Genomic DNA, 21555 nt, shown 5'->3' with positions numbered 1-21555 from the left:
TCAGATAGCAAACGAAACGTGACTTACAATGGCCGTCATTCTTCTTTTCAGGTTAGCAAAATCATCGGCTGATTGTTGAGATGATTGCTGCATCAATTCGACAGTCTCACACAATCGTTCTTCATTTTGTAGAAGTGTTTCTGAGATTGCACGATGAGCAGCGCAGCACTAAACAATAACTGATTTTCGTAAAGTTGAAAAAATCGTTGAGCCTAGTTTGTGAAGAAAACGAAACAACAGAAAATTGAAATTGTCTTTTGTTTGAACAAAATTTTTCGAAATGCCTGCTAAAAATTAAAAAGTTACCGAGACAGCCTTGACAGTTGTAGAACTTGTGTCGGTAGATTGAGGTGGAGCTTCAGTTTTACTTATGCCCATATTCGATGTAATTTGCATATTATACTTCGATCTCAGCTCTGCCAAATTCTTTTCAAAATTTCCCATTCCTTGCTGCACCACAACGTACGTGACTTGTTTGTTTCCCACAAGGAGCTGAACTTCTGTCCCCTCCGTCTTTGTAAATTTGTCAAAATGACTTGTTGAACCCCACAACTCCGATTTCGCATCAATAATTCTGGCATCCTTCTTGTCCGTAGAGAGAAGTAACCATCCAAAACTGCATTTGACAGAAGACATTTGTCAGATTATCTGAAAATAAGTTGAAAGTGCAATTAACGAAGAGAAAATAAAGCGCCGACATTCAAATTACGTTCGCTAAAAAAGAAACTCGAAGAAATTAACTGAAAACACTCTTCATAGCTCAAACATCGCTTCCTTATGAAAACCAAAATAATGGTACATTGACAACAAATTGACAAAACTTCATCAATAAAGCAAAGTAACAAAATATTGTCACAGACAACTCGTAAACAATTACCTAATTAAACAATTTTTTCAGCTAGTTCAAGGCATACATCCAATTCAAAATCAGGGATTTTAGAGGGAAACATTATGCTCATATCTAATGTATCAATCCATTCTCAACTGGACTTAGATCTTCAGAGTGAACAGAGGCAGTAGTCGTAAAGCTATCATCTTGAGTCAAGTCTATAACTTCAGCTGAGGCTTTTTCCAACTCTGTGACCCGCCTGGTTAGATTTTCAACGTGAGTTTTAAGGAGATCGATTTCGCTTCTCAAATTGTGTTGACATAAAGTCTCTTCTTGAGCATTTGATAACACTCGAGGCCTTTCGCAAAAAACCCCCTTCTCACTTACAACAATTGTGGTCTGTGTCATAATGAAAACTGAAAACATACCAAGTTTGGTTCGATTTGAACAACTCCTTGACCCGATAAAAATTAATTTTTAAAATATAATAAGCGAAAAAGTCGATATTTCCGATTGAAATACAAACTTTTTTCTAGGAAAGTTACGCGGACCATTCTTTTCGCATTACAACCTAAATAGTACTGGTAGTCTGGGATATCAATTTATTTCACTTTGAACAACTCCTTGACCCGATAAAAATTAACTATTTTTTAAAATTATTTAAAATTAATTATTCGAATTAAACGGAAATTAACGTACGAAAAACTAACTTTTTTCCTAGGCAAGCTATAGCAGAAATTCTTTCTGTTTTAGACTCTAGATACACATGGGATACTCTATACCGAGTTTGGTTCAATTTCAAGAAGTTTTTGACCATACGAAAAAGACCTATTTTAAAAATTCGTCATTCGGAATAATCGCAAATTTCCGTATGATAAACTAACTTTTTTCCTATACAAGCTATAGCAAAAACTCTTTTTGTTGTACACTCAAGGTACCCGTGGTATACTACATACCCAGTTTGCTTCGATTTGAATAACTCCTTGACCCGATAAAATTTATATATTTTTGAAAAAAGAATAAGCGAATAAGTCGATGTTTCCAATTGAAATACGAACTTTTTCCTATGCAAGCTATACCAAAAATTCTTTCTGTTTCACGCTCTAGATACACATGGGATACTCTATACCGAGTTTGGTTCAATTTGAACAACTCCTTGACCCGACGAAATTTCTATATTTTTGAAAATAAAATAAGCGAATAAATCGATATTTCCGATTGAAATACGAACTTTTTTCCTAGGCAAGCTATACCAAAAATTCCTTTTGTTTTACACTCTAAATACCCAGGGGATACTCTATACCGAGTTTGGTTCGATTTGAACAACTCCTTGACCCGACGAAATTTCTATATTTTTGAAAATAGAATAAGCGAATAAATCGATATTTCCGATTCAAATACGAACTTTTTTCCTAGGCAAGCTATACCAAAACTTCCTTTTGTTTTACACTCTACATACCCAGGGGATACTCTATACCGAGTTTGGTTCGATTTGAAAAAATCCTTGACCCGACGAAATTTCTCTATTTTTAAAAATAGAATAAGCGAAAAAGTAGAGATTTCCGATTGAAATACGAACTTTTTTTCTAGGAAAGCTAAGCGGGCCATTCTTTTTGTATCACAACCTAAATGATACTGGTAGTCTGGGATATCAATTTAGTTCACTTTGAACAACTCCTTGACCCGATAAAATTTCTATATTTTTGAAAATAGAATAAGCGAATAATAAGCGAATAACTCGATATTTCCGATTGAAAAACGAACTTTTTTCCTAGGCAAGCTATACCGAAAATTCTTTCTGTTTTAGACTCTAGATACACAGGGGATACTCCATACCGAGTTTGGTTCGATTTGAATAACTCCTTGACCCGATGAAATTTCTATATTTTTGAAAATAGAATAAGCGAAAAAGTCGAGATTTCCGATTGATACGAACTTTTTTTTCTAGGACACTTAGACGGACCATTCTTTTTGCATTACAACCTAAATAGTACTGGTAGTCTGGGATATCAATTTAGTTCACTTTGAACAACTCCTTGACCCGATAAAATTTCTCTATTTTTGAAAATAGAATAAGCGAAAAAGTCGAGATTTCCGATTGAAATACGAACTTTTTTCCTAGGCTAGCTATAGCAAAAATTCTTTTTGTTTTAGACTCTACATACAATGGGAATACTCCATACCGAGTTTGGTTCGATTTAAACGACTCCTTGACCCGATGAAATTTCTATATTTTTGAAAATAGAATAAGCGAAAAAGTCGAGATTTCCGATTGAAATACGAACTTTTTTCCTAGGCAAGCTATTACAAAAACTCTTTCTGTTTTAGACTCTACAAACACTGGGGATACTCCATGCCGAGTTTGGTTCGATTTGAACAACTCCTTGACCCGACGAAATTTCTATATTTTTGAAAATAGAATAAGCGAATAAATCGATATTTCCGATTGAAAAACGAACTTTTTTTCTAGGAAAGCTAAGCCGGCCATTCTTTTTGTATTACAACCTAAATGATACTGGTAGTCTGGGATATCAATTTGGTTCACTTTGAACAACTCCTTGACCCGATAAAAATTAACTATTTTTTAAAATTGATTAAAATTAATTATTCGAATTAATCGGAAATTAACGTATGAAAAACTAACTTCCTTCCTATACAAGCTATACCAAAAAGTCCTTTTGTTTTATGGTCCAATTAGACAGGGAAATCTCCATACCGAGTTTGGTTCGATTTGAACAACTCCTTGACCCGTTCAAAAAGACCTATTTTTGAAAAAAATATTCGAAATAATAGCAAATTTCCGTATCAAAAGCTAACTTTTTTCCTAGGCGAGCAATACCAAAAATTCTTTCTGTTTTACACTCGACATACCCAGGGGATACTCCATACCGAGTTTGGTTCGATTTGAACAACTCCTTGACCCGATGAAATTTCTATATTTTTGAAAATAGAATAAGCGAATAAATCGATATTTCCGATTGAAAAACGAACTTTTTTTCTAGGAAAGCTAAGCCGGCCATTCTTTTTGTATTACAACCTAAATGATACTGGTAGTCTGGGATATCAATTTGGTTCACTTTGAACAACTCCTTGACCCGATAAAAATTAACTATTTTTTAAAATTGATTAAAATTAATTATTCGAATTAATCGGAAATTAACGTACGAAAAACTAACTTCCTTCCTATACAAGCTATACCAAAAAGTCCTTTTGTTTTATGGTCCAATTAGACAGGGAATTCTCCATACCGAGTTTGGTTCGATTTGAACAACTCTTTGTCCCGTTCAAAAAGACCTATTTTTGAAAAAAAATATTCGAAATAATAGCAAATTTCCGTATCAAAAGCTAACTTTTTTCCTAGGCGAGCAATACCAAAAATTCTTTCTGTTTTACACTCTACATACCCAGGGGATACTTCATACCGAGTTTGGTTCGATTTGAACAACTCCTTGACCCGATCAAAAAGACCTATTTTTGAAAAAAAATATTCGAAATAATAGCAAATTTCCGTATCAAAAGCTAACTTTTTTCCTAGGCGAGCAATACCAAAAATTCTTTCTGTTTTACACTTTACATACCCAGGGGATACTCCATACCGAGTTTGGTTCGATTTGAACAACTCCTTGACCCGATGAAATTTCTATATTTTTGAAAATAGAATAAGCGAATAAATCGATATTTCCGATTGAAAAACGAACTTTTTTTCTAGGAAAGCTAAGCCGGCCATTCTTTTTGTATTACAACCTAAATGATACTGGTAGTCTGGGATATCAATTTGGTTCACTTTGAACAACTCCTTGACCCGATAAAAATAAGATATTTTTTAAAATTATTTAAAATTAATTATTCGAATTAATCGGAAATTAACGTACGAAAAACTAACTTTTTTCCTAGGCAAGCTATACCAAAACTTCCTTTTGTTTTACACTCTACATACCCAGGGGATACTCTATACCGAGTTTGGTTCGATTTGAAAAAATCCTTGACCCGACGAAATTTCTCTATTTTTAAAAATAGAATAAGCGAAAAAGTAGAGATTTCCGATTGAAATACGAACTTTTTTTCTAGGAAAGCTAAGCGGGCCATTCTTTTTGTATCACAACCTAAATGATACTGGTAGTCTGGGATATCAATTTAGTTCACTTTGAACAACTCCTTGACCCGATAAAATTTCTATATTTTTGAAAATAGAATAAGCGAATAATAAGCGAATAACTCGATATTTCCGATTGAAAAACGAACTTTTTTCCTAGGCAAGCTATACCGAAAATTCTTTCTGTTTTAGACTCTAGATACACAGGGGATACTCCATACCGAGTTTGGTTCGATTTGAATAACTCCTTGACCCGATGAAATTTCTATATTTTTGAAAATAGAATAAGCGAAAAAGTCGAGATTTCCGATTGATACGAACTTTTTTTTCTAGGACACTTAGACGGACCATTCTTTTTGCATTACAACCTAAATAGTACTGGTAGTCTGGGATATCAATTTAGTTCACTTTGAACAACTCCTTGACCCGATAAAATTTCTCTATTTTTGAAAATAGAATAAGCGAAAAAGTCGAGATTTCCGATTGAAATACGAACTTTTTTCCTAGGTAAGCTATTACAAAAATACTTTCTGTTTTAGACTCTACATACACTGGGGATACTCCATGCCGAGTTTGGTTCGATTTGAACAACTCCTTGACCCGACGAAATTTCTATATTTTTGAAAATAGAATAAGCGAATAATAAGCGAATAAGTCGATATTTCCGATTGAAATACGAACTTTTTTCCTAGGCAAGCTATACCGAAAACTCTTTCTGTTTTAGACTCTAGATACACAGGGGATACTCCATACCGAGTTTGGTTCGATTTGAATAACTCCTTGACCCGATGAAATTTCTATATTTTTGAAAATAGAATAAGCGAAAAAGTCGTGATTTCCGATTGACATACGAACTTTTTTCCTAGGCAAGCTATTACAAAAATTCTTTCTGTTTTAGACTCTACAAACACTGGGGATACTCCATGCCGAGTTTGGTTCGATTTGAACAACTCCTTGGCCCGACGAAATTTCTATATTTTTGAAAATAGAATAAGCGAATAATAAGCGAATAAGTCGAGATTTCCGATTGAAATACGAACTTTTTTCCTAGGCAAGCTATTACAAAAATTCTTTCTGTTTTAGACTCTACATACACTGGGGATACTCCATACCGAGTTTGGTTCGATTTGAATAACTCCTTGACCCGATGAAATTTCTATATTTTTGAAAATAGAATAAGCGAAAAAGTCGAGATTTCCGATTGAAATACGAACTTTTTTCCTAGGCAAGCTATTACAAAAATTCTTTCTGTTTTAGACTCTACAAACACTGGGGATACTCCATGCCGAGTTTGGTTCGATTTGAACAACTCCTTGACCCGACGAAATTTCTATATTTTTGAAAATAGAATAAGCGAATAATAAGCGAATAGGTCGAGATTTCCGATTGAAATACGAACTTTTTTCCTAGGCAAGCTATTACAAAAATACTTTCTGTTTTAGACTCTACATACACTGGGGATACTCCATGCCGAGTTTGGTTCGATTTGAACAACTCCTTGACCCGACGAAATTTCTATATTTTTGAAAATAGAATAAGCGAATAATAAGCGAATAAGTCGATATTTCCGATTGAAATACGAACTTTTTTCCTAGGCAAGCTATACCGAAAACTCTTTCTGTTTTAGCCTCTAGATACACAGGGGATACTCCATACCGAGTTTGGTTCGATTTGAATAACTCCTTGACCCGATGAAATTTCTATATTTTTGAAAATAGAATAAGCGAAAAAGTCGTGATTTCCGATTGACATACGAACTTTTTTCCTAGGCAAGCTATTACAAAAATTCTTTCTGTTTTAGACTCTACAAACACTGGGGATACTCCATGCCGAGTTTGGTTCGATTTGAACAACTCCTTGACCCGACGAAATTTCTATATTTTTGAAAATAGAATAAGCGAATAATAAGCGAATAGGTCGAGATTTCCGATTGAAATACGAACTTTTTTCCTAGGCAAGCTATTACAAAAATACTTTCTGTTTTAGACTCTACATACACTGGGGATACTCCATGCCGAGTTTGGTTCGATTTGAACAACTCCTTGACCCGACGAAATTTCTATATTTTTGAAAATAGAATAAGCGAATAATAAGCGAATAAGTCGATATTTCCGATTGAAATACGAACTTTTTTCCTAGGCAAGCTATACCGAAAACTCTTTCTGTTTTAGACTCTAGATACACAGGGGATACTCCATACCGAGTTTGGTTCGATTTGAATAACTCCTTGACCCGATGAAATTTCTATATTTTTGAAAATAGAATAAGCGAAAAAGTCGTGATTTCCGATTGACATACGAACTTTTTTCCTAGGCAAGCTATTACAAAAATTCTTTCTGTTTTAGACTCTACAAACACTGGGGATACTCCATGCCGAGTTTGGTTCGATTTGAACAACTCCTTGACCCGACGAAATTTCTATATTTTTGAAAATAGAATAAGCGAATAATAAGCGAATAAGTCGAGATTTCCGATTGAAATACGAACTTTTTTCCTAGGCAAGCTATTACAAAAATTCTTTCTGTTTTAGGCTCTACATACACTGGGGATACTCCATACCGAGTTTGGTTCGATTTGAATAACTCCTTGACCCGATGAAATTTCTATATTTTTGAAAATAGAATAAGCGAAAAAGTCGAGATTTCCGATTGAAATACGAACTTTTTTCCTAGGCAAGCTATTACAAAAATTCTTTCTGTTTTAGACTCTACAAACACTGGGGATACTCCATGCCGAGTTTGGTTCGATTTGAACAACTCCTTGACCCGACGAAATTTCTATATTTTTGAAAATAGAATAAGCGAATAATAAGCGAATAAGTCGAGATTTCCGATTGAAATACGAACTTTTTTCCTAGGCAAGCTATTACAAAAATTCTTTCTGTTTTAGACTCTACATACACTGGGGATACTCCATACCGAGTTTGGTTCGATTTGAATAATTCCTTGACCCGATGAAATTTCTATATTTTTGAAAATAGAATAAGCGAAAAAGTCGAGATTTCTGATTGAGATACGACCTTTTTTCTAGGACAGTTAGACGGACCATTCTTTTTGCATTACAACCTAAATAATACTGGTAGTCTGGGATATCAATTTAGTTCACTTTGAACAATTCCTTGACCCGATAAAATTTCTCTATTTTTGAAAAAAAAATATTCGAAATAATAGCAAATTTCCGTATCAAATACTAACTTTTTTCCTAGGCAAGCTATACCAAAAATTCTTTTTGTTTTAAAGTCTAGGTACCCATGGGATACTCCATACCAAGTTTGGTTCAATTTGGACAACTCCTTGACCCGACGAAATTTCTATATTTTTGAAAATAGAAAAAGCGAATAATAAGCGAAAAAGTCGAAATTTCCGATTGAAATACGAACTTCTTTTCTAGGCAAGCTATACCAAAAATTCTTTTTGTTTTACACTCTAAGTACCCATGGGATACTCCATACCAAGTTTGGTTCAATTTGGACAACTCCTTGACCCGACGAAATTTCTATATTTTTGAAAATAGAATAAGCGAAAAAGTCGAAATTTCCGATTGAAATACGAACTTTTTTTCTAGGCAAGCTATACCAAAAATTCTTTTTGTTTTACACTCTACACACCCTGGGGATACTCCATACCGAGTTTGGTTCGATTTGAACGACTCCTTGACCCGATGAAATTTCTATATTTTTGAAAATAGAATAAGCGAAAAAGTCGAGATTTCCGATTGAGATACTAACTTTTTTTCTAGGAACGTTAGGCTGACCATTCTTTTTGCATTACAACCTAAACGTTTCTGGTAGTCTGGGATATCAATTTGGTTCACTTTGAACAACTCCTTGACCCGATAAAAATAAGATATTTTTTAAAATTATTTAAAATTAATTATTCGAATTAATCGGAAATTAACGTACGAAAAACTAACTTTTTTCCTAGGCAAGCTATACCAAAACTTCCTTTTGTTTTACACTCTACATACCCAGGGGATACTCTATACCGAGTTTGGTTCGATTTGAAAAACTCCTTGACCCGATGAAATTTCTATATTTTTGAAAATAGAATAAGCGAAAAAGTCGAGATTTCCGATTGAGATACGAACTTTTTTTCTAGGAACGTTAGACGGACCATTCTTTTTGTATTACAACCTAAATAGTACTGGTAGTCTGGGATATCAATTTGGTTAACTTTGAACAACTCCTTGACCCAATAAAATTTCTCTATTTTTGAAAAAAAATATTCGAAATAATAGCAAATTTCCGTATCAAATACTAACTTTTTTCCTAGGCAAGCTATACCAAAAATTTTTTCTGTTTTACACTCTACATACCCTGGGGATACTCCATACCGAGTTTGGTTCGATTTGAACAACTCCTTGACCCGATCAAAAAGACCTATTTTTGAAAAAAAATATTCGAAATAATAGCAAATTTCCGTATCAAAAGCTAACTTTTTTCCTACGTAAGCTATACCAAAAATTCTTTCTGTTTTAGACTCTAGATACACAGGGGATACTCCATATCGAGTTTGGTTCGATTTGAACAACTCCTTGACCCGATCAAAAAGACCTATTTTTGAAAAAAAATATTCGAAATAATAGCAAATTTCCGTATCAAAAGCTAACTTTTTTCCTAGGCAAGCTATACCAAAAATTCTTTCTGTTTTAGACTCTAGATACACAGGGGATACTCCATACCGAGTTTGGTTCGATTTGAATAACTCCTTGATGCGATCAAAAAGACCTATTTTTGAAAAAAAGTATTCGAAATAATAGCAAATTTCCGTATCAAAAGCTAATGGAATGTTTTAAACGATTCTGTTGGTAATCTAGGGTTCCCCCTGCAGAATCCTCAAAAACAAACCATGCAAAAGTTAATAGAAGCAGTACAAATAAATGATAAAGAAAAAAAAGCTCTCAGACGGGACAATTCTGAATTCAGATTAGCTAAATCATAAGCATCAAATAAACAATTTCTCAATATGTAAGAAAAAACTACAAGGCAAACACTAAAACAACACTGCTATAACAATTACTCTACTAGCACAACACCATTTGAAAATAAGCAATCAAAAACGTCATCTGCAAATCGACTTTCGTTTATTGGGGACCATCGTTTACCCCAACTGGAAAATTGCCTAGGCACTTCTTTTTTCGCAGGTATTCTTTTTTTTGGTGCAGCTACAACCATCTTCTTGGCATGAAAACCGAGACATCTGATCCTGCCAACTTTTTCAATGATCATTTCGCCATATTTTTCTCTCTTTTTCTCGATAACACTCCTGGCACGTTTGCAGTCTCCACTGCCAAAAAAATTGACCCAGCCATTGTAACGCCATTGTTTTTTTTCGCCTGTTTTCTGATTTGGTCTTAATTTGCCCAACTTGATCGATTTCGCATTCTTAAATATCTTCCAGACTTTCGCTAGTACTTGCCCAGGTTCGCACTTAGCTTGGAAATTGACGAACCTTATAGAGGTTGCGAGATCTAAATCAACTTGACGTCTTGTCCTATATAATTCCTTGTCTTTTTTAAAACCTTCGAAACATTTAACTCTTATCTCCTTTCTGCGTCCTCCTGGACTCAAGAACTCATTAACATTAACTCCCTGTCCAGGTACATGATCGTCAAAATACCTTGACTGCATCTCACTTGATCTAAAATACTCAGTTCCTGCTATTAAAATGACCTTGGGCACGCCCGACACTCTGATCTGCGCTCTACAGCAGCGCGCGCAGCTATTCTGCGACGTGCAACACTCGTACGGTACGACACGTAGCACGGGCGGGGGTATTCTGGTGTAGCTACCGGGTTTGGGGGGGGGCTGGGTGGGGGGGGGGCTCTGACACTTTCTCATTGCTTTCACTAATCTACTATCACCATTTGAATGTTTCCGATACATTTCATTTCATATGCACCTCTTTGCAGGTTAATTATAATGGTCTAGCCGGACAGCGCTTCATAGCACTCCTCCTGCTGTCAGATGACATGCTCAGATTGTATAGCAATGGTCATTTGGCAATGCGGCAGTTCATTCGAATATTTCACATTGCCAACACATATAACTTACCTGTTGAGAGGCCAAATACAACTTGCATTCAAATTTCATATTTCAAAAGCTGTTACTAAACGGAATTAACGAAAATGAAATGATTTCAATTTCGTTAGAACCAGCGACAAGTGGGGGGATGGGGAGTTTGTCGGGCACGGGAGTAACGAGGGGGCTAGATCTTCAAAACGCCATATCTTCAAGACTACTGAACCAATTCTTAAAAATGAAGGTGTTTTGGAATCAGGAAGAAAAGGGCTATCATCTGAAGCATAAAAAAGTTCCGAAAAACAGTTTTTAAATTTTGACGATTTTTAGCTCCAGACACCGGAATTCGGCCAAACTGACACCCCTTAGAAAAGTTAAAAATTTAACTACAAACTAAAACAAAAGTACCCAATATATATATATATATATATATATATATATATATATATATATATATATATATATATATATATATTCTGAAAGAGCGTAAAAAATGCAAGAAAATGAGCTATAGTACGTTTCCCAATTCGTTCGTACTAAAAAGTTATTAAACATTGAAACTTTAAAAATGACAAAAATTTCGTAAATTTTGCAACTATTACTAGCACTACAGAGGCTTATTACAACGCCAACGTTGAATGAACTACAGAGATTTTTTTTGGGTTGTAAGACCCGTTAAATAAGCTAAATTTTAGTCATAAGAATTTTGCAAAATATTGTCTAAAGAAAAAAATATTAGTGAAAGATTCTTGAAAAAGAGGTAAAATTCTTTGTCGAAAGTTACTCTTTTACAAAATTTCTGTTTTGAAATACCTTAAAGTGAAGAAATATGTTCATAATTAGAAAGAGCGTAAAAAATGCAAGAAAATGAGCTATAGTACATTTCTCAATTCATTCGTACTAAAAAGTTATTAAACAACGAATCTTTAATAATGACCAAAATTTCGTAAATTTTGCAACTATTACTAGCACTACAGAGGCTTATTACAGCGCCAACGTTGAATGAAATACAAAGATTTTCCTTTAGATTGTAATACACGTTAAATAAGCTAAATTTTAGTCATAAGAACTTTGCAAAATATTGTCTAAAGAAAAAAATATTAGTGAAAGATTCTTGAAAAAAAGATAAAATTCTTTGTCGAAAGTTACTCTTTTACAAAATTACTGTTTTGAACTACCTTAAAGTGAAGAAATATATTCATAATTATAAAGAGCGTAAAAAATGCAAGAAAATGAGCTATAGTACGTTTCCCAATTCGTTCGTACTAAAAAGTTATTAAACAACGAAACTTTAATAATGATAAAAAATTGCAACTATTACTAGCATTACAGAGGCTTATTACAGCGCCAACGTTGAATGAACTACAAAGATTTTCTCTTGGATTGTAAGACACAATAAATAAGCTAAATTTTAGTCTTAGAAACTTTGCAAAATATTGCATAAACAAAAAAAATGTTAGTGAAAAATTCTCGAAAAAAAAGGTAAATTTCTTTGTCGAAATTAATTCTTCTACTCAAACTTCACTAAAGTTAACATATATCTATATTTAACCAGAAACAACTCCAAAACTTCTAAAAAATGGACTTTATCACCCGAATGATTTCACCCTAACTAAAAAGTTATTAAACGAGAAAGATTAAGTGACCAAAAATTCGAAAACTTTGTAACTCTTAGTAGCACTACAGAGTCTTATTACCGTTCAAAAAAAACTACAAACGTTTTTTGGTTTGTAAGAGCCAATAAAAATGCTAAAATTTGGTCTGAAAAACTTTGCAAAACAATGCCTGAATAAACAAATATAAGATTCTTAATGATTTTCTTTTTTAAACCATGATTTGTAAAAAACCGTGACTTTCTTTATTAAATTTAGCACTCGCCCGTTGAACTAAGTTGTTTTTAGTGCTGTCATAAATTATTTTACGGCTCATTTACTAAAAATGTTGATAATTTATTATACTCGCTAATTTAATTTTCACTCCTTGACGATTCAGTAACATAATGAAGAACAAATCCTTTTTAATGATTGTTTTATGTATATTTTTTTGTACCAAGGCCTGTTTTGACATTTTTTATATCAGAATACGACGTCTGTAATGTTTTTTAAATGATTTATTCATGTAAATTGGTTTCAGTTGACCGAATAAGATCCGGCACATCACTCTTTTAAAAGGAAAGCAAAAATCAGAAATGATAATTTGCAGATTTTTCTTAGTCTTTCGTTTTAATATCCAATAGTCGTCTCGATTTGTGAAATCATTCTTCAGCTCTTTCCCGTGAACCAAAAATAAGGCAACTAGAAGTGGTTTCCTAGAAAATTGTTTACAGTGGCGATTGTTCCAGGAGAGCTAATGATACTCAAGATGCGAAAAAATTGAAAATCATCAGAAAAAGATTTGCTGATTTTCTTAAAAAGTTTTTTCACAAGAGCATTTCTATTGATGAAGTAAAAACAAAATAGTCAATGTGAGAAAGGACCTTTTAACCCTCTTGATCAGAAGGAAACTATAAACTTGAAAAAAAATACTTTGCAAAAAAATAAACAATTTTTTTTTTATTGTTTTATACTTATTTTCCCAGTTTTTTAATCTAAGAGTACCCACAGACCGTCAATTTTTGTTCCACTTTTTGTTGTTATAGACTCCCACTATCTTTTATTTGTTTTTGAATTTTGATGAAGAAGTAAGTCATGTGAAATTGAACTTTGAAATAAATTGAACTTTGAAAAAAAGAAACTCTATTTAAGAAGTTCAATTTTTTTGAACAGCCTAGGGTTTTAACAACAAGGATAAAGCTTTCTTAGTAATTTTTTTTGATTTTTTGTTTTTGCTGTTCTTTTTGTATTCATCTGACATATAATGAAATTTTAAAAACTTCCTATGTGGTTCCACATATATTTTGTTAATGTGGCGAGTTGATATGTATAGGTTCAAATCAATTGGAGGATTGCTATTTTGAAAACAAAAACGTATGTTTGATCTTTGCCTCTTTTCTGTTCTTCGTCGACCTGTTACTACATCTCATTACTGAAAGTTCTCGTATCTTATCTAGTGAGAAACAGGTTAATTTGTTGAAATCACGTTTTAGCTGATTCCTTTTTCACTTTGTTAATTAGAGTTGTATTAGACACCAACTTTTATGTCGCAGTTATTGTTTTCTGTTATACGGTTTTATTGTTTGTGACGTCTTTTACTTTCATTAATGGAAAGTCTCATCGGCCAAGAAGTCCAGCATATTTGTTCACTTAATCCAGCATTATTTTTCACATTGTTTTGTGGAATTTTGAAAATTTTCCATCTCTTCCTCATTTGGTAGACAATTAAATAAAATCGTGGATGAGCGGGGTCGGAACATTGTGTAGGAGCGTATATGACTGAGCATCCCTGTCTATTTTAAGAATCCACTAAACCAAAATTTAGCATTCCAGGCATTTTGTTCATCTTCAGTATGGACATACTCTCTTCGGTACTTTAACCTGGGTTATATACGGACTCGTTTATTGGTAAAATCATCAATTTATCGTTGATTTATTTTATTTTTTTATTTATTGTCAATTTTGTGCAATTATTTCGTTATTGAAGGTCTGCAGAGATCATCCATGCATATGGTCTGGGACAATATTTCGAGCGCACTTTAGTCTGGACAATGGTCTGGAACTCGTCTGGGCAATGGTCTGGAACTTGTCTGGGCAATGGTCTGGAACTTGTCTGATCAGGGGTCACTTCGGTCTGGAACTCGTCTGATCAGAGGCGACTTCGAGCGCACTTCGAGCGCACAACGATCTTCGAGCGCACACTCGTCTGATCAGAGGTCACTTCGGTCTGGGACGGTCTGATCAGAGGCGATTTCGAGCGCGACCTCAACCTGGGCGTTACTACTTAACAGCAGTTTTGAAGGGATCACTTTCTACAGGACAGGAAAATTCCCTTGTTTCACGGTATCAAAAAAATTAAATGACTTCTTTTGCCGTTCAAGTGCATGGCCATCGAAACAGCTCAAATAAAGCTTGTGTTTAATTCACAATTTTAACACATTTCAGGGTTTGGATAAATCCTACATTTTTGTGTTGAAAAAATTGATTGCTGAACAAAAAAATCACATAGTTTTTCAGGGAGCTAAAGCGGTTTTATCTCTATCTGTTTGGGTAGTTTCTTGCTCGGTCGAACACCGTTTTGAAAAATGTTATGCCCATTGCGGGTTTTCACTGTTAAGTTGCTGTGGTCAGGTCGTCAAGTCTTAACTTGCTTCTCTGGGTTAATGCGTCTCCGTGACTGACTGTCTCGTAATTTAGACAGCAGCTTGTTTTTATACTGAGAGATTTGTGAACACACGAATAAAATATTGTAATTTGACTCTATATTCAGCGTTTTTTTTATAATTTCATGGTGAACGTTTTCTCAAACTGTGGACTGGGTTTACGTCTGGCCACATACACTAAGATATGTATTTACGTATAACAAATTAATCAGGAAGGGATATGAAGATAATTTATGAACTGTTTAAGCAAAAATAATAGGTCTAAACTTAATTTGGATTTTTTTGTACTAGTTGTAATGCCAAAAGCTGGGGTAGTAAATGAATTGTACGCGAACTAACTTGTAGATACCGGACTCAGTGGAAACTTTTTGGTCAAGAATTTCAATCCAAGACTAACAATTTAGTGACGCATTTTTCAAGTTCAAGACATTGTTAATTAATGCTCAACTCATCTTTTCAATGGTTTCGAGTTATAGTTTTCTGTGACTGTTTTGTGTTATTTGCTCTTATTGCATTTGTCTTGTCCCAACGAGACAAAACTATTTAGAACTAGACCTAGAATTTTAACTATTACAGCCTATAAAATGAACAAAAGACTTTGAGTTTTTCCAGTAAGAACTTCTCTTCTACGCAAGCAGAGCTCCAAAGATCAATAAGTAGATTTTCAAAAAAACTAATACTTTTCTCGTACGTACAAATAGGTCTTCAAAATTTGCATTTCATTCAACTAATATTGTCATTTCACTTTAGACAGATATTGAGATTCGTCTTAACATTAAAAACGCAGTGCAAAAAGAAAACAGAAATTAAAGCAAGATCCAATACAAGGAGAAGTTGATACTCAACATCTAAAGACGGGACTAAAAGTTTAATCAACTCGAATAAAGTACTTCGCGAACTCAGAACCATCCTTGTCCAAAATAAAATAGTCTTTTTTGATTCCGAGCTATCTATATTAGAGTTGGAACAATTACGTGCTCTTGTTTAACGCTTAGCAGTATCAAGGCTAATTTTGGTCTCGAGATTATTGTTATAATTTTATAGCGGCGATGTCAAAATTTATACGCAAAATTTCTGTTTTTTGCAGACAAGAACAGTTCTCTGTCAGAGTACATTTATTGACATACCATATTTTCGTGCAATTACTGCCCAGTTTTGTATTGTTTTCAGGAAGATTTTTGACTTTTTGGTTTCTTTGGCTTCCAAAATGTTGTAAATTTCTAACTAACTTATTGGTTTCTTTCTCGCATTTTTTTGTACAGCCTCAAGACTCAGCATAAATGGTGAACGATTCGGCAAAACAATTTGTTGCAGTTGATTTTTGGCTTTGATGCTGTTGTTTCATGAAATTGTTTCATACATGTCAATGTTTCTGTTAACTTTTCATATTTAAAGGCCTATTCACGTTAAAAAGGACTCAGAAAAACCCTCTGTCGATTTAATGGCTTGAACGTGATTTAGACATACTTGAAATTTTAGTCTAAGACTAAGTCTCCACAATTGAGAGGTACCACTGTCTTCTTAGGAATTCGCAAGTTAATCCCAAATGTTTAGTTGTAAATTTGAAGATTTTTACATTTGTTTTTTTTTATCGAGTCAAGTGATTTTTTAACTTTGCCGTTTTTAATTTTATTTCTGTCAATATGTAGCACAGTCTCATCTTGCTTCCAGAGTTTTGTGGGTCTGTTTATCCAGGACTCCGAAAGTTTTGATTACAGGATAACTGAAATTTTTTTAGTCGTGTTGTCGTATTACAACATATATGATGGTTACCGTTGGCATTGATGAGAAAAATAAAATAGAAGTACTACTTGTATGAACAGCTCATGTTCTTTACGGCTTCGACGTTGTTTTCTCCCAAAGTTTAACTGTGTTTTCTATTTTTGATACGTCAGAATTTTAGGAAAGACATTGTGGATAAATAAATGGCTTAATGGCTTATTACGGAGACATAAAAACTTTTAAATATTTCAAAATAGATGATACTTCTTCGAATTTTAAATTAATTGTTTCCAAAATTATAATTGTTTTTTCAAATTTTGCCATTTTTGTCGAATTATTACATTTTTTGATTAAGGCACAATCCCATGTTTTTGGCGAAGTACGAGTCTTTCTGATAATATTCACCTTTCCGTTTGATGCTGTATTTGCTGCTAATTGGTCTTTGGTTTAATCTAATGCCATTTCGTGTTTGTAAGAAATAGATGTTTTTGTTCATAATTAACGGTTGTTTCATGATTTTGTGGTTATTTTTGTGTCCTGGTCTCTTCAATGGCTACTCACATTGGCTCTGCAGTTTGGAATTAATTTTTCGCACTGTCTAACTAAGGCTCCAATAGTTAAGTAAGAGTCTATCTAGTATTTTATGTTGTTGTGATTGTTGTTGACTTAACCCCTTCTTTGTCTCTATTGAATTGTTATCAGCCTCAATAAGGACAGGTCTGATTTGCTTTGAAGTGAAGTACAGCTTGGTTTGTTTGGTATTACATGGTGTTCGCTATTGGTTTGCGTTTAAAACATTTTTATAAGTCAATTTATATCGAAAAGATTTTCAAAGTTTTCATTCTCGTCCTCATTTGGTAGACAATTAAGTCCCAAAATGTGGATGAGCGGTGTCGAATCACTGTGACAACGCACTATACCGAGCCTACTTGTCTTGACTAATTGAACTGTAGTGTCAATAATTTGTGTAGCCAAATAAATGTGGCTGTATAAAAAAAAAGATTACGCTTTTACGTGAAGCCATTACTCAATTGCAATTATCAATTATAGGGAGGCATATATATTTTTTTCGAATTCGCTATTCCTTTACCGACCGAAATCTTGCAATACTTGTAAGAATCTTGCAAAGTTCATGAAAATAACGCACCATCTCAAGATCTGGCAAGATAGTAATAAAAAGTGAGCGATAATCTTGCCATTCTTCAATTTTTCTTTTTCAATTTTTCTGCATTTTTTGTTCACAGGTGCCAGTTTATAGATGCCGGTACATTGTGGGAGTAATTGTTCAAAAATGTGGAGATAAAATGACCTTGGAAGAGCTCGTCAGTCGCTTGGAAGCGGAGGATTTCAGATTTTTCCTAATACCTGGCTCAAATCCGGTGGAAGTTGATATTGATAGTGATCAACCTTTGCAACAAGCTCTTATGGAGGCGGTGCCCATGATCAGTTCTGTGCTTCCCTCGAGGACTTTTCTGTCTCCCATTTTGTATAGCTGTCGGGTTTTTGCTGCGATGCGTAGATACATTCGGGTGAGTATCTTCAATTGTTCATTTTCATCCCCAGGCGGGGCGGTCAAACATCATATGAATCAACAAATGAAGCACAAGATGTTGATCATATGAAATAACCTTATTAACCAAAATCAAATATTTTAGCCATTTTCGCGTTTATTGCCGATTCCATTTTAAACGCTGATGTTTTGGCTGGTTCAATTCAGACATTGGTAAAATTATGCTTTTTCTAAATATTTGTGACACCTTAATCAAATTTTATCCAAATTTGATGCCCAACAGCGCAAAAAAACTTAATATCCTTGGGAACTGTTCTTCCAGAAATATCATGTACTCAAGCAACCTTACCCATAAGTCTATGAGAGTTGGGTGTTCGCCAATGCCGTGACCAGTATAAGGCATCATACGTTGGTTCAATTCTGTACACTGACGATCTTGTTTCAAAAATAACCGGGGAAAACCCAAAAAACTGCAAATTTTTTCGGGATTTTTAATCCAGTACAGCACAACTGCACATTCTCAAAGAGATACCCGGTTCTGAGAGAGAATCTCCTTGAATTCTCTCATAGTCTGTTCGACACGCTGGAGCATATTTGTCTAATCTCCCGATTCCAGCTCCTGGGCTTCATATGGTACCAAATAAGTTTAGAATTAGTGCAAAATGCAGTTTGGGTGTTCCTGTCTACGACGCCTAAAACAAATGCTCGTTCTGTAAAGAAGGAGTTCTTGAAATGGTGATCATGTCATTGCGTGTCACGGTCGAGAAGACGCAGTTTCAAGACACGATCGCATTAGAGATAAAATAGTGCTTGTTTGTTCAACTGCGAAGTATTGCCAGTAGTGGAAAAGAAGAACCTGATTCCAGAAAAGCATTCAAGCACCGGATACAGCTTTGTTGCGACTTCGAATGCAGGGATACCTGCTGCATTTCATGTAACTATTACTTCGTCGCTGCAATCCAACTCAAAGGCGGCTACAAAGGCAAGATACGCGCTTGTTGCAGCGGATTAACAAAAATTTTGCCTTTACGGCAATGACTGCACAAAATTGGGAATCACATTTGTTCCCCCTCTAATGAATGTCCCCGGCGGAATGTCCTTGATGGAAAACAAGCGTTTAGCTGTGTTAATTGAAAATTGTTCTTCCCAAGCGCAGGGTTGTCTGTAGACAGCGGCACTGAAAGGCTACTACGTAAAAGCCACTGCTCACAAGATTTTCTTGTAATTGCTTTGTCTTGTAATTCAGAAGTAATTCAAAAGTAATTCAGAAGTCATGACAGTTTTTGTCATTTCGTGTTCTAAAAGTTAGCACAGGAAACTATTTCAACAAAATTGACAAATTGACCCAAAATTATTGATACACTTTTGGCAGTTTCCAAAAGGGAGATTTTCTGGTCGTTAAGTTTGAAATAGTCAAAGAAGGCAAGAAGGCTAACCTCTTTCGCCCCTGGCCTCAAACGAATTTAAACTCACATAGAACAAAAAAATCACTCGTTGAATTGAATTTTTTTTAAGTTTGTGAGTTTTTTGTAACCTCGGTTTTTAATGCGTGGAAAGTCTGGTTAGGCATGATCAAACTTTTCACAAACAAAAAATGAAACATAATGCATTTATCTTTCATTTTGTGTTTGTGAACAGTTTTATGCTTAATCAGTCCTTCCATCCTTTGAAAGTCTCGGTTTCAAAAAATGCTCACAAAACCTGAAACAGGTTCCATTTAAAAGTTCATTTAATTTCTAATGCAGCAGGAGAAGTCCAATTGAGTTATCATGAATCAGTAGGAGCGCTTTCTGGAGCAGTTATTCATTTGTTCTGAATACCAGCAAGTTTTTAGATTGTTTACCTTGAACAGCAAAATCTAATCACAACGACAAATTACATGCTTAACTGACCACCTAAATTACTTCAGCCTTTTATGAAAAAAGGTCACTTAGATTCAAAATTTTCTGTTTTAGCTACAACTCATTCCCTTCGTTGAGAAACCCTTCATTGAGTATTATCAGATAAGCCCGAAAACGGTGCATTTTCTGGTACCCACGCATGGAAATTTTACTCGGTATTACATTCCAGAATTCAGAGCCGATAGAAAAAAAGGTCAAGTTGGAGCTAAAACCTATCGAGAATTGGCCAAGAAGGAAAACTTGGAAATGGAGCAGCAGGATATTCAAACTACTTCTGTCTGATGAAAGAACCTCGCCGAATATTGCCACCAATTGTCTCAAAGGCGATGTTTGGGCATAAACCAGTTTTTTTCGGAACCGAATCTTGGAAAGTTTGCACGTGGATATCAACTATGCCGGGTGAAATTGCTTGAATCCATCTACAGTTAATTGAGCTCCAAAAATTTGCATGTCTCAGTCCAGAGATTCAATTTATTATGAGATTATGATTCCGTTAAATTAAATCAACAGGCTGTTGAAAGCGAATGGCTGAATCAATATAGAACGAATGTTATCGCAAGAATTTTTAATATTCTGATCTGCAGCTCCCATTGAAATGATTAAACTTGTATCTGTCGCTTGTTATTGTTACTTAATTTTAAATTGTTTCCTGATTATTATATGCTCTCGAACGAAGATAGTGATCGTGTGCGTCTTTTTGATGCAAAATTTTTACTTGGTCGGTCAGTTTTTCTAGAATATTCTTTTGAGCGACTTTTTCATACTTGACTGCTTGATTTTTCTGTGACCAAAATTATTCTTTCGCTATTCTGTCTTTTGCAAAAGCAAAGATTGTAAGATAAGCTATCAAAAGGGCCTGATAAACGAGTGGGTAATTATAAGGCTAATACTCCAGAGGTCGGCTGTTTGAACCCCTCCATGGGGGAAATTTTTTGCTGCCGTGAAAAAAATATCTAGGCTACGGCCCCATCGGACTCTAACTTGAACCGCATGTCGTTCGAGAGCAATTTGTTTGTTTTATGTTTTATTATCCTTCGCTTCTGAAGTGATCTTCAGCACCCAAGCATGAAAACGGTTGTTTTAATCACTTTTTATACCTTTCAATGTTTTAATGTTATTGTGCATATATCGCAAAGAAAGTGAATGTGGCCATTAATATTTTTCGTGTGTGGTCTATAAAATTAATCGTGTCGTGTTAGTTTATCGGTGTGCTGTGTTAATATTTA

General features: G+C 34.5%; 1 protein-coding gene across 2 annotated transcripts in view; it reads left to right on the top strand.

Annotated features, from left to right (window-relative positions):
- The window catches only part of LOC142348734 (testis-expressed protein 264-like), a 58041-nt gene extending 37031 nt beyond the window's left edge, over positions 1-21010 (top strand). For both annotated transcript variants that reach the window (XM_075400205.1, XM_075400204.1), the window contains exons 2-3: positions 18163-18447; positions 20384-21010. In XM_075400205.1, the coding sequence (XP_075256320.1) occupies positions 18163-18447; positions 20384-20611 (513 nt within the window). In that variant the 3' untranslated portion in view covers positions 20612-21010. The remainder of the gene's footprint in view (positions 1-18162; positions 18448-20383) is intronic.
- The last annotated feature ends 545 nt before the right edge of the window (positions 21011-21555 follow it).

This window comes from Convolutriloba macropyga, chromosome 10 (assembly GCF_964194025.1).
Source record: "Convolutriloba macropyga chromosome 10, txConMacr16.3, whole genome shotgun sequence".
Taxonomy (NCBI): domain Eukaryota; kingdom Metazoa; phylum Xenacoelomorpha; order Acoela; family Convolutidae; genus Convolutriloba; species Convolutriloba macropyga.
This window is presented reverse-complemented; position numbering and strand designations above follow the sequence as displayed.